General features: G+C 39.1%; 1 protein-coding gene across 1 annotated transcript in view; it reads right to left on the reverse strand.

Annotated features, from left to right (window-relative positions):
• EML5 (EMAP like 5) overlaps positions 1-18494 on the reverse strand; it is a 151301-nt gene that overhangs the window by 91185 nt on the left and 41622 nt on the right. The window contains exons 7-9 of the mRNA XM_052646355.1: positions 17650-17851; positions 6194-6331; positions 104-360 (exon numbers count right to left, since the gene is read on the reverse strand). Of these exons, the coding sequence (XP_052502315.1) occupies positions 104-360; positions 6194-6331; positions 17650-17851 (597 nt within the window). The remainder of the gene's footprint in view (positions 1-103; positions 361-6193; positions 6332-17649; positions 17852-18494) is intronic.

Raw genomic sequence — 18494 nt, forward strand, 5'->3', positions numbered from 1 at the left:
CCTACATGCAAATGTAACGGACACTCTGCCTCCAGCGAAATCTAGGATATTTTAAAGGAACTAAAAATCTACAAATTATATATAATTTATAGGAAGTTCTTACCCGGCATCCTATAGAACAGTCTTTTACCGTTCCCATCATTTGTCTGTAAATATCTACTGTCTGAGGACCAGTCTAGATGAGTGATGAAACTAAGTGATCCAACACACTCTCCAAATTTCTTATAGCGCTGAGCAACTCCATAAATATCAACTGAGCTGTCATTGCAACCGACAGCCAGGTAAGTTCCATCTGGTGAATATTTTAACTCATGGATCGCCTCCTTCCGATCTTTAATATGCACAACTTCCGTCATATCTCTATAAAGAAAAAGAAGAGAGACCATGGGGGAAAAAGTCACTACAGAATTAGTTCAGTTTTTCAATGTGTCTAAAATGACTATATCAAGTATTTATAAACCATAAAATAAATATAAATGAAACAAGTAGTATCAATTCAGGAATAATTTTGCTGAACAGAAATATATGAGGACAATACATGCTAGAAGTAGGGAAAAGTGCTAAAGTTCAGTTCCTAAATTACCTAGTTTTAAGTAGTTCAGAGATTCATATTAAATTTCCAAAGTAATACAATAACAGAAATCAAGCCATGGGATTTTTATGATGAAGCTTCTTATAAGACTGAGCTTACTAAAAAAATGCTTAATTATAAACACCATGATATTCAAATTAAATTTTTATAATGAACCAAATGTACAAAATTATACCCAGGAAATAAAGGAGACATTGATTTGCATTATTTCAGTAATATATTTGAATATATATCTGTATATAGCTACCACGTTATTTTTAGTTCAACCTCTGTGACCTCTTTGAATAGAACACAATTCTTCCCAATTAGCGATCATTTCAGTCAGCAAGGTCAAACTTTTTTTTTTTTTTTTTTACCTTATTTTACTTTACAATACTGTATTGGTTTTGCCATACATTGACATGAGTCCACCATGGGTGTACATGCGATTCCAAACATGAACCCCCCTCCCACCTCCCTCCCTACAACATTCCTCTGGGTCATCCCCGTGCACCAGCCCCAAGCATGCTGTATCCTGCATCGGACATAGCGTGGTGATTCGATTCTTACATGATAGTATACATGGGTTAAACATTTTTTAATGATGCCTTATAACTGACTTTCCAGAATGATACAGGTATTGGTAGCAGCCATAGGAACGGATCAGCAGCTAAATACTGCTGAGTGTGAAAGCACATGGGGGTGGTGGAGAGGCAGAGAAGAGGGGGCGGCAAGGGAGGGGCAGGGAGAGGCGAGGGTCTTATTTCCAACTGTTGCCACAGACGTTTTTCCAAATAAATTTTGCATTATCCATCTGAAATGCTCCCAACAGATAATTTCAAGAATAGAAGTTTAAATGGCTATTTCCCAATTTTTACAGTTTCCAAATAGACTGTTCAAAGTAATAAAATTCATATTTCTTCCAGAAACACTAAGTATTTAACTTTGTTTTAGACTCATGGGATATGAATATGAACTCATCTTCTGTGAGAGATGGAGATAAAGTAATTATACTTCATAACTAAGAAAATGCAGTGAGTGCTCAAAAGGTTATGTATGAAGCTCTGTAAGAAACACTGAAAAAGGGTTAAGACTACAGGCAGGCAGGGAGTAAGGAAGAGTGATTCCTATCTGACCCTAAACCTGAGGGGCTGGCTAACTACAAAAGAGGAGCAGAGGTTTTCCAGAAAGAACACACAGCGTAAGCAATGCCAAGCACATGGCACACATGAGGAGCAGAGCTTCCCCCGTGGCGCCAGCGGCAAAGAACCCCCTGCCAATGCAGGAGCTGTGAGAGACGCAGGTTTGATCCCTGGGTCGGGAAGATCCCCTGGAGGAGGGCATGGCAACCTATTTCAGCAGTCCTGCCTGCAGAATCGCATGGAGAGAGGAGCCTGGCAGGCTACAGTCCACAGGGTTGCAGACAGCAGGACAAACGGGAAGCAGCTTAGCACAGCACACAGATAATACAAGGTGGAAACCAGAAAGTGGGGAAGTAATGACCTGATGGGGTTAGAGACACACTGAAGACAGTGTGTAACGGGTCTGATATGTTACCAAGGAACCTGGGCTTTACCCTGGAGTTAATCATATAAAAAAAGAGATTTAAATCATCTTCTTAAGTATAAAAGGGAATAAGAACAAAACAAAACAAATGAAGTGAAAAAAAACTTTTTTAAAGAAGCTTTCCTTGTCAGCCTCAGTCTTGCCTTACACTCTGCAACTTGCAAGGCCCTCTTCCTAAGCATAAACTAATGTATTTTTAGCTACCAGTACCCTTCCAGTGACTTCTTCAAGTTCTAATTAAATTCATGCACCTTACCTCCCTTTCTCCATACCCATTCATCCATCTAGCCACCCAGTTCAGTTCAATCGCTTAGTCATGTCTGACCCATTGCAACCCCATGGACTGCAGCATGCCAGGCCTCCCTGTCCATCACCAACTCCCGGATCTACTCAGACTCATTCCCATTCAGTTGGTGATGCCATCCAACCATCTCACCCTCTGTCATCCCCCTCTCCTCCTGCCTTCAGCGTTTCCCAGCATCAGGATCTTTTCAAATGAGTCAGTTCTTCGCATCAGGTGGCCAAAGTATTGGAGTTTCAGCTTCAGCACCAGTCCTTCCAATGAACATTCAGGACTGATTTCCTTTAGGACAGACTGGTTGGATATCCTTGCAGTCCAAGGGAATCTCAAAAGTCTTCTCCAACACCACAGTTTGTGGCTCAGCTGGTAAAGAATCCACCTGCAATGCGGGAGACCTAGGTTTGATTCCTGGGTTGGGAAGATCCCCTGGAGGAGGGAAGGGCTACCCACTCCAGTATTCTGGCCTGGAGAATTCCATGGACTGTATAGACCATGGGGTCACAAAGAGTCAGACACAACTGAGTGACTTTCACTTTCCATCCACCCATCCATCCACTAATCCATTTATCTAAATCTGTATGGAGTAAGATTTTTAAGAAAACATCTAAAGCACAATTTCATAGCTTCTATTTTTTGTACATTATTTATTAAAGATAAGATCATTCCAGTATCAACCACAAACATTAGTTAAATTGCTCATGGAAAGTTCTTCAGAGTTATTTTGTCTTTTTTTTTTAAGCTTTTGTTTGTTCGAGAGATTTACCTTGCCCAGTTAAGGAGAGAAATAAGTGTGGATATCTCAGGATGTCTCCTGCTTTCCACCACTATGCCCCTGCCCACCAACCAACACTCAAGCACACACACACACACACACACACACACACCCAACAGTGATGGAAAGAGAGATTCTGATTGGTTTTATAGTATGTATTATGTGACCGTGCTAAGTCACTTCAGTCATGTCTGACTCTTTGTGACCCATGGACTGGAACCTGCCAGGCTCCTCTGTCCATGGGATTCTCTATACAAGAATAAAGGAGTGGGTAGCCAAGCCCTTCTCCAGCAGACCTTCCCAACTCAGGGACTGAACCCTCATTTCTTGTGTGTCCCGCATTGGCAAGTGGGTCCTTTACCACTAGTTAATGTGATTACATAAATCACAGATGTTGACCGCAGCAACAAAATTAAAAGACGATTGCTCCTTGGAAGAAAGCTATGAAAAACCCTGACAGCATATTAAAAAGCAGAGACATCATTTTGCCAACATAGGCCCATAAAGTCAAAGCTAAGGTTTCTCCAATAGTCATGTATGGATGGAAATTAGACTGTAAAGAAGGCTGAGCACCAAAGAATTGATGCTCTCTAACTGTGGTGCTGGAGAAGATTCTTGAAGAGTCTCTTGGACTGCAAGGAGATCAAACCAGTCCATCCTAAAGGAGATCAACCCTGACTATTCATTGGAAGGACTGACACTGAAGCTGAAGCTCTAATACTTTGGCCACCTGATGTGAAGAGCTGACTCATTGGAAAAGATCTTGATGATGGAAAAGACTGAAGACAAAAGGAAAAGTGCAGAAGAGAATGAGATGGTTAGATAGCACCACCAACTTAACTGATATGAATCTCAGCAAACTCCAGGGGACAGTGGAGGACAGAGGAGCCTTGACACACTGCAGTCCATGGGGTCACAAGGAGTCGGACACGATTTAGAGACTGAACAGTAGCAAACAGCAGGATTAAGACCAATTAGAAGAGTCTACTATAGACGGTGGTTGCTCCGAGTTCAGAAAGAAGTGAAATGATTGGAAATATACAATATTAATCCTTCCTGTTATAGTATATAATATATAGTATATGTTAAAGATATTGTAATTCTAATCTTATTCACAAACCTTAATCAAAATGCCCCTAGAAAACTCATAAGGTAAGAAAAATCAACAAGATATGGTGACTGGATTAGAAATGATAGTTAGAGAGAGAGGTATCAATGATAATGCCTAGTTTTTTGACTTATTCAAGAACATGGACTAGAGATGCTTTTGCTAGAATAGTTCCCTAGTGGCCCAGTGGTTAGGAGTCTAGGCTTTCACTGCCATGGCCTGGAGTTCCATCCCTGGTTGGGGAACTGAAAGTGCACAAGCCATGCGGCATGGCCAAAAAAAGAGAATATTTTTGAGTTGCTAAAATACTTATTAGAGATAAGAAATTATTCACCTAGTTTCTTCCAGACAATAATGAAGGGGTAAGTAAATGTATAAATGAAAAAATAACCATCACTATTTTCAATGTGTAGCAGCTTTTTGCGGAGAAGGCAATGGCAACCCACTCCAGTACTCTTGCCTGGAGAATCCCAGGGACGGGGGGGCCTGGTGGGCTGCCGTCTATGGGGTCGCACAGAGTCGGACACGACTGAAGTGACTTTGCAGCAGCAGCTTAGCAGCAGCTTTTTGATAAAAAGTCTTAGGTGTTTTACATGCATTGTAAATTCCTGGTTGTGAAACGGTGCAAATGTACTTAATGAAACTAAATTTTACTCATAAAAATGTTTTTTTAAAAATAAATTTTACTCATAAAAATGTTTAAAATGGCAAATTATACATTATGTATATTTTATCATAATAAAAAAAATTAAGAGAAAAATCTCAGCATCTCATTATAGAAACCCACCCCAGAATAAAGAGTCATATCTATAGACGCTCAGAAGTATAAAAGCTTGATGAATTAATATCTGAGGAAGGGAAAGATATTTTATACATGTTAAAAGAAAGAAACTGAGGTAGAAATAAACAGGCTGGAGAGATGGGTACAATAGGCTTTGTCAAGAATTATAAACCTCATCTTAGGGATAATGCAATGCTTTTATCATACGTTAGAAAGAGGAGGAATGCAAACAAACATGTTTTAAAAGGCATCACTATAAATGGAAAGTGGAAAAAGAACTTGAGGAAGCAAAATAGGAGATAGGGAGTATCAGATGAGATGCTATTTCACCAATCCACCAGAAAGAAGTTAGGAGACAGCAGAGGTCTGTACAAGAGTACAATGGTGAAAGTGAAAGAAAGCAGATTAACTTGAGAGCCACTTAAGGAGGTAGGTTAGTCAGAACTCTGTGATTAATTAGACACGAGAGACAAAAGAAAATGGTTTCCGGACTGGGCAGCTGGGTGGACGGTCCCATTATTCAGTAAACTAGATATGAGAAATATCATAAATACTTATTCTCATGAACACGTGTGGCTCTACAGCAAATTTTTAAATGACTGTACAGAAGTCAACTGCCTGCACCATATCTATAGATATTCAACACAAGATGTTAACTGCTTTAACAATTTCTTTAAACTTTCTAACTATCCAAATGAAGGAGGAGATGCAGGCACTTTTTACCAAAGCATAAAGCTGCAAACAGAAACAAAACTACTCACTCATTTTTAACCATTTCAAGGTCTCCTTCTCCCTATTCCATGGCAAAAGATCATTACTAAAAATCAATACTACTAAGAAATAGAAATCAAGACCCAAACTTGTCTCAAAACTTTATTCATTAATTTACTAAGCACTCTTAATCTCCAAAACTAAAGTTTGAGTTAATTTTCTGACAAAGCCATTTTTATAAACATGTTTTTTTTATATTTCATGAAACTAATATCTGAAAAATATATTGATAAGGGAGAGGGAAAAGTGGGTAAATGTAAGTATTACAGACTCTACCTCACTTCACAGAAACTTGCTGTTTCCGTTTCTACCCTAACACATACCTTACTCTCAGTACAGTGAACGAGCCATCCTTCATTCCAAGGGCGAGATGGATCCCATCTACATTCACAGCCGCACAACGAATCGGCTCTTCCATATTACACCTCGCTATTAGTGCGTGATCAACCAGGCTCCATATTCTGTAACGTTTAATTAAAATAAAAGAGTAGTTAGCTGATGTATGCTTTAAAAGGTTAGAATATATGAAAAATATTGGTGAAAATAATAATTTCACTTTAAGGAAGAAAGGTAAATCTAGGTTTTTAACTGCATGCTTTGTGGCAGAGAATTCTTATCTACAAAACTAGAAATACTGTTAATGCTTAAAATGACAAGTGTTAATAGAATCCTTTATTATTAAGACAATGTAATGACATTAATTTTTTCTAATCAGTTATTTTAGAGAGATGATTTCTACCCTGATCAAAGGGGACATATATATATAGTATACTGATGTATGTATACACCATATTTATAGTCCTTTAACTTAAGAGCGACACTTCAGACTATGCAAATTCAGTCTTTTCCAGACTCTAATGTTAAAACACTGTAACAAGTAGTAAAAGGTACCCATTGTCTGAAAGGTAAGAATTACACTGCCAAATAACCTGAACAAAGACCAAAATTACCAATGAAAATTAGTAACATTTTGAATTAAATTATAACAAACTTTTACAGATTATATATCACTTCTAGAGATTGGTCTGTTCAAGTAATGTTTCTTCTTGACTCAATTATCACAGTTATGCCACTAGAAATCTATCCATTTCTTCTAGGTTGTCCAGTTTGTTGGCATATAACTGTTCATAGTATGCGGTAACAACTTTTTTTTTGTATTTCTGTGGTATCAGTTATTTTTTCCTCTTTTTCATGTCTTATTTTGTTTGGTTGGGTCCTTTCTCTTTTCTTCTTGGTGAGTCTGACCAGAGGTTTGTCAATCTGTTCATCTTTTCAAAATATCAGCTCTTGGTTTTATTGATTTTTTCTCTTTTAAAAAATATTCTCTATTTCCTATTTGGTCTTTACTGTTTCCTTCCTTCTGCTTACTCTGGGTTTTGCTTGTTCTTCTCTTTCTAATTCTTTTAGGTAGTAGGTTAGGTTGCTTGAAATTTTCTTGTTTCTTGAGTAAGGCCTCTCTCACTATAAATCTCCCTTCCAAAGCTGTTTTTGCTGCATCCATCGATTTGTAAAGTTGTATTTTCACTTTTCGGAGAAGGCGATGGCACCCCACTCCAGCACTCTTGCCTGGAAAATCCCATGGACGGAGGAACCTGGTAAGCTGTGATCCATGGGGTTGCGAAGAGTCGGACATGACTGAGCGACTTTCCTTTCAACTTTTATGCACTGGAGAAGGAAATGGCAACCCACTCCAGTGTTCTTGCCTTTGCATGTGTCTAACTCACTCTATGATTTCTTCTTTGATTTCATCATCAACACATCTATTTTTTAATAGCATGCTATTTGGTCTTGGGATCTACCAGCCTGGGGCTGCCCTGGTGGCTCGCTCAGCTCATATAATCCACCTGCAGTGTGGGAGACCTGGGTTCGATCCCTGGGTTGGGAAGATCTCCTGGAGAAGGGAAAGGCTACCTATCCCAGTATCCCAGGATTCTGGCCCGAAGAACTCCATGGGCTGTAAAGTCCATGGGGTCACAAAGAGTCGGACAAGACTGAGCGACTTTTACTCACTCACACTAGTTTCCAAGTGGTTGTTCTTTTCCAGTTTTTTGTTCTATGGCTGACTCCCAGTTTTATACTGTTGTGGTCAGAAAAGATGCTTGAAATAATTTCTATTATCTTAAAATTGCTAAGGCTTGTTTTTTGACCTAGTATGTGATCCATCCCAGACAATGTTTCAAGCACAATTGAAATAGAAGGGTATTCCAGCCTTTTGTTTTTTCCTTAATTCGATATCAATTAAGTCCAACTGATCTACTGTGTAATTTAAAACTTCTGTTGCCTTATTAGTTTTTTGTCTGGATGATTTGTCCACTGATGTCAGTGGAGTGTTAAAGCCTATTATTATTAAATTACTGTAAATGTCTCCCTTCATGTCTGTATTTGTTTTATATATTTAGATGTTCCTATATTGGGTACTAGTGGTAAACAACCCACCTATCGATGCAGGAGACGTAAGAGACGTGGGTTCTATTTCTGGGTTGGGAGAATCCCCTGGAGGAGGGCATGGCAACCCACTCCAGTATTCTTGTGTGGAGAAATCCCATGGACAGAGGAGCCTGGCAGGTTACAGTCCATAGGGTCGCAAAGGGTCAGACATGTCTGGAGCTTCCCACACATGCACATGTTGGGCACATATATGCTAACAAGTGTAATATTCTCCTCTGACATTGATTTCTTTATTACTATATGGTGTCCTTCTTTGTCTTTCTTTATGGCCTTTGTTTTAAAGTTTATTTTGTCTGATATGAGTATTGCTATTCCCACTTTCTTGCTGTTTCCAATTTGCATGAAATATCTTTTCCCTTCCCTTCACATTTTTCATTCTCTGTGTTTTTTGCCCTGAAGTGAGTCTTCTGTAGGCAGTATATTGGAGATTCTTTTTTAAAAATCCAATCTGCCACTCTGTCTTTCAATCAGAGTATTTAGTCCACTGACATTATGCAAAAATACGGAATGCTGGCTAGATGAAGCACAAGCAGGAATCAAGATGGCCGAGAGAAATATCAATAACCTCAGATACGCAGATGATACCACCCTTGTGGCTAAAGTGAAGAAGAACTAACCAAACAGCCTCTTGATGAAAGTGAAAGAGGAGAGTGAAAAAGTTGGCTTAAAACTCAACAGTCAAAAAACGAAGATATGGCATCTGGTCCCAAAACTTCATCACAAATAGATGGGGAAACAGTGGAAACAGTGAGAGACTTTATTTGGGGGGCTCCAAAATCACTACAGATGGTGACTGCAGCCATGAAATTAAAAGAAGTTTGCTCCTTGGAAGAAAACTTATGACCAACCCAGACAGCATGTTAAAAAACAGACATCACTTTGCCGACAAAGATCCATCTAGTCAAAGCTATGGTTTTTCCAGTGGTCATGTATGGATGTGAGAGTTGGACTGTGAAGAAAGCTGAGCGCCGAAGAATTGATGCTTTTGAACTGTGGTGTTGGAGAAGACTCTTGAGAGTCCCTTGGACTGCAAGGAGATCCAACCAGTCCATCCTAAAGGAAATCAGTCCTGAATATTCACTGGAAGGACTGAGGCTGAAGCTCCAATATTTTGGCCACCTGATGTAAAGAACTAACTCCTTAGAAAAGACCCTGATGCTGGGAAAGAGTGAAGGCTGGAGAAGGGGGTGACAGATGATGAGATGGTTGGATGGCATCACCGACTCAATGGACGTTGAGTTTGAGCAAGCTCTGGGAGTTGGTGATGGACAGGGAAGCCTGGTGCGCTGCAGTCCATGGAGTCACAAAGAGTCAGACACGACTAAACTGAACTGACATTAAAAGTAATTATTGATAAGTATGTACTTATTGCCATTTTAATCAATTTTCCAGTGATTTATGTAGTTCTTCATTTCTTCCCTTTTTGTTTTTCCTTTTGTGGCTTTATGATTTTCTTTTGTAGTACCCTTGAGTTCCTTTCTCTTTGGTTTTTATGAACCTATTATATATTTTTGACTTTTCATTACCATAGAGTTCAAGTATATTAACCCATAACTATATCAGCATCATTCAAGTTCAAATACATTCTATAAGATTCACATTTTTATAACTCTCCTCTGACATTTTGAGATTTTGATATCTGATGTCTTATTTTACATCTTCATACTTATCCTTTTACTGTTTATTATAATTATAATCACTTCTACAATTTTTAAACTGTTTTAAAATTTACATGTGGTTTATTTAAGTGACCTTCAATCCTTACTATACATTTGCCTTTCTTATTGTGATTTTTCCCTTTCATACAGATTTTTTATTCTTTTCTGCTTACAGAATATCCTTCAATATTTCTTTCAGGATAGGTGCAGTATTGCCCAAGTCGTCTTTGTCTTAAAATTCTTTATCTCTCCTATTCTAAATGATAATCTTGCTGGACAGAGTATCCTAGGTTGCAGGGTTTTTTTCCCTTTCAGGATTTTGAATCCATGTCATTCCATTCTGGCCTGAAAAGTGTTCACAAAGAAATCAGCTGTTAGCTTTATGGAGCTTCCCTTGTAATGGACTTTTTTCTCTTGCTCTATTTAGAATCGTCTCTTTAACTTTTGTCATTTTAATTATGATATGTCTAGGTGTGGGTTTGTTTGAATTCATTTCACTTGGGACCCTCTGTTCTTCCTGTATCTGTATACCTGTTTTTTTCTTTAGGTTTGAGAAGTTTTTAGCTCTAATATCTTCAAATACATTTTTTTATCTCCCTCTCTCTCATTTCTCCTTCTGGAACTCCTATTATGCATAGGCTGGCACATTTCTCTTTATCCTATAGGTCTCATATATTGCTTTTTTTTTCATTTTGTCTTCCTGTCTGCTGTTCTGATTCGATGATGTCCATTATTCTATCTTTCAGATCACTTCTTCATCCTTCTGTGTCATTTAGTCAGCTATTTGTTGCTTCTAGATTGCTTTTTGAGAAGGCAATGGCGACCCACTCCAGTACTCTTGCCTGGAAACTCCCATGGATGCAGGAGCCTGGTAAGCTACAGTCCATGAGGTCGCTAAGAGTCAGACACGACTGAGTGACTTCACTTTCACTTTCATGCATTGGAGAAGAAAATGGCAACCCACTCCAGTGTTCTTGCCTGTAGAATCCCAGGGACGGGGGAGCCTGGTGGGTGGCCGTCTATGGGACGGCAGAGTCAGACACGACTGACGTGACTTAGTAGCAGTAGCAGCAGCAGATTGCTTTTTATCTCAGTAACTGACTTATCTATTTTTTGTGTTGTCTATTTTTGACTGGTTCATCTTTACGGTTTTTAATTCCTTGTTACAGTGATCTGCATTCCTATCAATAATCTTTTCTAATTAATTTAGCATTTTTATTTTACCTTTTTCTACTTGGGGTCTGGTAGACTGGTGAGCTCTGTTTCATTATTTGTAATCTTTTAGGGAATTTCTCTTGTTCTTTTAATTGGGAGTAGTTCCTCTGCCTTTTCATTTTACTTAACTTTCTTTTTTAAATTTATTTTTTAATTGGAGGGTAATTGCTTTATAATACTGTGCTGGTTTCTACTGTACAATATGGATCAGTCATAATTATACATATATATCTCTCCTCCCCCTAGAGCCTCCCTCCCACTCTGTCTCTATAAATTTAGAAGAAATTGTTTTCTACTATAATCGTATAGAGCTGTTTTTAAGATGTTTTTATGTGTGAGTGTCCCTGTGTAGACTGTGTGTGTCCAATGCCTTTGGTGTGAGGGTTGGTTTTGGTATGAATGCCAGTCACATCTCTTCCCAGGGTATGCTAGCCATTATCCCCTTGATGGGGAGGCAGAGGTGCTGGAGGATCTAAAGCCTGTTCAAGGAGTATAGCAGGACTTCCTCTCTGCTCCGCGGCTACTGCCACTCTGTCAGGGACAAGACTGCCTTCTCCGCTGCTGGAGTAGAAGCCCTGATGAGTGCGTGTGACAAGGCTCTGCTGCCCTTGAGCATGTGCCCTGCCCCAAAGAAGTGAGTGGGAAGCAAGCGATGCTTGTGCACTCAGAGGACCTACATGCACCCTGTGCAGGAGTCCATGGCTCTGTTTAGAAGCAGGCTGAGATTACATCCCTGCCTCTATTACCTTCGGCCCAGATTTGGTATAAGGCTGTGGGGCTGAACAGGCTGTGGCTGCAGGAACTGAGGGGCTGCACTGCTGCCAGAGATCTGGGCTGCCTCAGTGGCAGTCTTTGCCCAGGATCTGTCTGCCCCAGGTCGAGCACGAATCTGCAGTGTGCAGTGGGTGGCACCAGGGAACGCTGCTGGGAGGCCAATGGCTGCATGCTCCTGCGTGTGAAGACAATAGTCGCCGCCACCTTAAGCCCCGTGGTCTGTCTCTGTGTCGCTTCCCAGGGCCTGGCTGGCCTAGGTCTTGCGCCAGGCTGTGGTGGAGTGAGCAGGGCCAGTGTGCTCCACTCCGACTGGAGAATGTGGGTGTGGTAGCAGCCACCAGCGCAAGGCTCTCTCCATCTTGGCTACTGGCAAGTCAGCGTGTGCACACTCCTTCAAAGTGAAGTCTAGACTTGAGGCCTCTGTCTGTCCCAATGGCTCTCCCAGAAAGCAAGGGGGCTTATCTTCTCTGCACTGGACCCTAGACCTGGTACGGCCAGCTTGTGGCTCAGCCTGCTCGCTCTCCAGGGCTAGGTCCTCCCATGCAGACTGACTCCTTTCAAATCCCTCCCAGGGGTGCAGGTTCCAACCTGATACTTTTATTTCCATCCTACCAAGTCACATGAAGATCTTTCTTGCAGCTCTGGTTGTACAGGAGTTCTGCCAGTTTCCAATTTGTTTTCTGTGAGAATGCTTCCATATGTAGATGTATTTTTGATGTATTTGTGGAGGGGAAGTGAGCTCCACATCTTCCTACTGTGCCATCTTGATCCCCCTTGTTTTTACATTTATAAATGTTTGAAAAAAATTATCAAAGGATCACATTTTGAGTCATGAGAAAATTATATGAAATTCAGACTCAGACTTCAGTGTCTACAGATCAAGTTTTCTGGGAACATAGCTACCCTGCTCTGTGTTCATACTGCCTGTGGCTGCTCTCATACGGCAGAGGCAGAGTTGAATGCTTACAGAACAGACGGTAGACGGTGGCACGCATCACCTCGTTCTGCTCCTTTGATGCATTACAAATTACACTGACACTATTAAAACCTGACAGAATCTCAACTATGTGTATTGTGACATCATGGCATTTTATTATTTTTATTTCCAATACATACCCATCACGTTGTAACAAGAAAGAAAAAAGAGAAAATTCTGAATGTTGTGTTTTAAGGCACAGTGGAGTGTGGATTACACAACTATGAAATTAGATGGTAGAGCATTATGTTTATTACTCAATGATATTATAGCTATCCTAAAAGAGTACAAAGGTACATTAACATTACCAGACTAAGCACTTATCATGATATTTTCAACTCACAGGAAAGCAATGGTCAGAAAAATTAGAAAATTTAAAATCTCATTGTAGCAGAATTTCTTAACACATTCAAAAATTAAAATGAGGTTTTGCTTAAAAAAACCTACTAAGAAAGTAAAAAAAAAAAAAGAGTGGCTCATTTTTTAGACAAGCAAAGAAAGTTGCTTATTGGTAATGGATTAACTAAATCATTTTGAATTGTTGCAGCTAAAGAAATATGCCCAGAAAAAATAAATTTGTTTAAGACAATTAGCCTTTGGGTGAGGACAGTTGCTTACAGAGTTGAGGGTTTGGGAATAACACTAACAGTTAATTAAAAACAATGCAAATACTTTTGAGTGGTTTTCCTAGAGTTTTGATAAGTCAACAAATGTTACTGTTACTACTAAGTGGTTTATTTGAGGAGTCAATGCCAAGTTCGAAGTGATAAAGAATTAGCTTTTATGAATAGTCTGCATGGAATAACTACAGGCTAGAATATTTTCAAAGACGCTAGTGAGAAAGCCGTCATCCAGCACAGCGTCAAGTGGAGTCACACCGGGGTAAAAAATATGTAGGGGGAATGGCTTATAGGCAAATTATAAAGCCTATAAAAAGTCAGGCTGTTTAAAGCCTTACGATTACTCACCGTACTATCTTTTCACAATTTTGCACACACACACAATCTTGAATCGTGTCTTTTAGAACCAATAATGTTAACAGTGAACTTCATTTTCTCCAGTGGATTTAACCATTGTTGGTTCTGAGTTTCTGTCAGGAACAGAAGCTAAAAATCCTGACTTGCCCTATAACACTTTCCAATTAAAAATTTTGCTATTCAGGGAGACACTAGTTTGGGAAAGATCCTGGTGTTCTTACTTGTTGCAGGTAGTAATACAGCCTTTCTTCTCTCGATCTTTGGTTTGACTGTGTCTTTTGGTTTGGCGCCCACCAAGAGGTGAACCCAGTTTGCAGGTAACACAATTACTTTTTAAAGGATCACCTGCCCTTTTTATGAAAGCAGCCAGTACCAGCTGTCCTCCTAAACTGGAAGGAACTCCTAGCAAATCGTGTGGGTAAAGTGTAACCCCACACCAAATTTCCATGTGGACAGGGCTATGGCATCTTCTATCTATATAAAACCAAGTAGCACAAAGACAGTAAGTGGCATGATTGATTAACATACCACTTAAAATATCAGTAGTCACCTGGAAAGAATCAGGTTGCATCTCCATCTCACTTCTTACACTACAGTAAATTTTACAAAGATTAGGAGTTAAACATAAAAAATAAACCCACTAATACACTAGAAGAATATACTAGAACACTTTTTAACCTTAGGGAGGATTTCTCTATGCTAGAAAACTCAGAAGTCATAAAAGAAAATGTTGATAAATCCAGATGCATAAAACAAAATAACAACAAAAACTTTTTCATGACAAAAGATCTAAGCATAATAAAGAAGCAAGTAACAAGGTGGTGAAAAATATTTGCAACTTACATTCCAAAGGTTTAATATCCATAATATGTACAGAGGTGCTAAAAACAAAGGAGAAAGATATCTACAACGCACAAAAAAAAGGCAAGAAATGTGCATAGGCCATAGAAAGAATTCTGTGGAACCAAGTATTTTTTACTTGTAAATATTAAAGAATTATGCACTTTTCTGCTTATCCTGTGCAAATTTTATCTAGGATAATCAAACAGTTAATGAGGAGAAATTCTTTTTATACAAACATGGTAGCTAAAAAATGAATAATGAATGATAGAGTTAGAATATCACTACTTGAGACTCAGTAACATAACAGATTTAGGTCACATTCTCGACAGGGGTAATATTGCCCCTCAAAAGCTAAAAATTAGTTCTTAAGGGTGAAAATCTTAAATATTACAGTAGTTTGTGGCTCTCTTAAGTGCTATAGTACAAATGCATATATGTATATATACATACACACATTCATATTAATACATTCATACATATAATTTTTTGTGGTACTAAAATTTTATAGGGAAGGAGCGCAATTAGGGGGAGCAATGTCCTAAAAGTCTCATTAGGAGAGCAACAATTTTTTAAAAGTTTGAGAAGTACTGATCTAGATAACAACCATCAATGGCTGCAAATATGGCAAAAAGGAGACTACATATTACCATTAAACAAGGACACACATTACTACCTAGGAAATATTCTGAGTGAAAATTCCTAGCTGCATCTCATCAAACTCTAGATCTAACTATCAGTGTGCAGAATACAGGGAAGAGGGAATGCATTAAAATATACTATAGGTATTCAAATCCAGAATGTGGGGAACTCTAGAGGGCAAATATTAAGTTTCTTCAACAAATAAACGTAAAGAGAAAAATCAAAAAGGGAAGAAGGGAAGCTATAGAATAAAAGAGATTTAAAGGACATATTAACAATTGCAATAAATGTACCTTATTATAAGTCTAATTCTAAGAAGCAAAAGGAATACAGTGATAACAGTATTGTGGTGGTGTTTAGAGTTATCTTTCAGAGATACAAATGGAAATATTAATACAGATGAAATGGGGACAAAAGACAAAGTAGGAAAAGTATCTCAACTGATATCGCTGATCAGTGCTTCTCAAACTTTAGTGTCTAGAAAATCCTAAATTGGTGGATGATAAATTTGCATTGCTTACTAGTTCCCTTGTAATGTTGATGCTGCTGGTCTAGGAATCACACTTTAAAAACTACTGTCACAGACAAAAGGCTAATTGCTGCTTTCATATATAGACAGGTATTAGACCCTATATTAAAATAATTAGAAAAAGACCAATGAACTAAGAGAAAATATGCAAAGAGCTTAAACAAACAAGTCAAAGAAAAGGAAATATAAATGTCCTCTAAACATACGAAAACATACTCAAGATCCCTCAATATGAGAGAAAAGCGTATTTTTAAAACATAACAAGGTATCATTTGTCACAGTTCGGGGTGATTAGTGCTGGCAAGAGTGTGAGAGAAAAGGCTCTGTCACACATTGCTGATAGGTGTGTAAATTGTTATTGCCTCTGTGTAAGGCACTATTCATTAAAATTTAAAATGAATGTATCTTTTGAACAGTAATATGTCAGGAGCCGCGTTAGGCATTACTGACAAAATAGAGGCATGGCCCTAAACCCCCTCCCTTTGTTCCGTAGGCACGGACCCGGAATGAAGGAGTTAGGTTTTGTGATTCTGACTTGGTTTTTCCTTTCCTCAGTTAAGTTGACTGAAGAGAATATTAAGGTGCTTATTGTTTTTGAGAGGAGCATGAGAAGGCATAAAGCCTTCTGCAGCTGTGCTCAAAGAATAATTCATAAAGTTAATCACTGACATTTGTTCAAGAACTTTTACAAAAAAGTGTTCCAGGGTGAGCACACAGGCCGCAGCTTGAGGCCATGGGAAGGACTGCTATCTGAAGCCCATTTATGAGAAAAGTATTTATGGCAATGGAGTTTGCTGAATTTAGGGCTTAGGAATAATTAAAATAGTTAGAAGCTAAAGATTTAAGGATTGCTGTAATGTTACAATATTCTACTATAGCTTATAGAAATTAGGGACTTTAGAGATATTATTAGCTAGAAGCCCTTTCTAAGAAATAGTGAGCTTAGGCTACTAGGGGCAAATAGGACTTAGAAAGATAAGAATTAAACTGAGGAATGTGGTATGCAGCCCAGACATTAGTATGAGTTACAGTGTATTCACAAGGACACATGAGAAAAAGTAGATAAGAGAATCACTGAGGAAGGAATTCCTTTTGAGGGGCAACAATGATTTTTGGAGAAAAATAAATCTGGGTCAATGGGAACTAAAAATATCAAACCTCTGATCTAATGCTTTTGTAAAAGTATAAAAGAGAATCATAAGCTTGAAATAAACAGTCAGGCCAAAAAAACTGAGAGGCTGCCTCAGTTTCTTGCCGACACCGCCCATCCCTTCAGGTTGAATCCCTGGCTGCTGGAGCTGGACTCTGGCACTAATAAGAATTTATCACAGAAATATTCTTATTTACACATGGACTAAACAGCAAAGGTACAATGATATTCACTGCAAGCACTGCATTTAGAAGTGCAAAACTGGAAGAACCTAAACTTCCACCAAATGATAGTTTAGCTGAATAAACTACAGTACACAGGGGAAAGTATACAGCTGTTAAAAGAGGAGGTAGTTCTGTATATTTTTATATGAAACAAACTCCAACTTAGGCTTTTAAGAGAAAAACCCAAATCTTATAAATAGTTGTTAATTCTATACCCTGTTGGCACCCGTTATGTTCATTTGTTGCTGATAAAATTTAAAACTAAGGTGTTTTTTTTTTTAAAGTTTTTCTTCTGTTGCTCTAAGGACAAAGTACAGCCTATGCAATTACTCTGTGATTTGCTCACCTGACTGAACGGTCATCGCTTCCAGTCACGGCCAAAGGTTTAGTAGGATGGACAGCAAGTGCCCACAGCTCGCCTTCACAATGCCCTTGCATGATTAGGAAAGGCTTGTTTCTTTCATGAACCACAATTTCAAAAATTTCGCCATCCTGTGTTCCAACTAGAATGTGGTCTCCTCGCCAACACACACTCCTCACAGACAAACCTAGTCAAAATGGAATTGTACTTAAGATTAGTACTGTAATAACAGAATGCTAATCTGCCTAAACCCCTATTAATTTTTGTATCTTTTATACCTGAGGTGTAAGATAGAAGGAATCTTGGACCCACACATTTTCTTAATTTATCCATATTGTTTTCTATGTGAAACATTTCTTTTTATATACCCAGTTTCTACCCATCCTTTAGGACATACACTCTTCTTCCTCATTAGACAACATCAGTCATAGCCCGACTACTTCCTCAGTCAGCGTCTTCTAACACAGTGCATGCCATCCACATGGGGCTACCCTCATGTGCTTAGTCGCTCAGTCGTGTTCGACTCTGCAGTCCCATGGGCTGTAGTGCGTCAGGCTCCTTTGTCCATGGGGATTCTCCAGGTAAGAATATTGCAGAAGGTTGCCATGCCCTCCTCCAGGGGATCTTCCCAACCCAGGGATTGAACCCACGTCTCCCACATTGCAGGTGGATTCTTTACCATCTGAGCCACTAGGGAAGCCTATAACTACCACCATGCTGCTGCTGCTGCTGCTAAGTTGCTGCAGTTGTGTCCGACTCTGTGCAACCCCATAGACGGTAGCTCACCAGGCTCCCCCAACCCTGGGATTTGCCAGGCAAGAACAGTGAGT

Source organism: Budorcas taxicolor, chromosome 10, assembly GCF_023091745.1.
Source record: "Budorcas taxicolor isolate Tak-1 chromosome 10, Takin1.1, whole genome shotgun sequence".
Lineage (NCBI taxonomy): Eukaryota > Metazoa > Chordata > Mammalia > Artiodactyla > Bovidae > Budorcas > Budorcas taxicolor.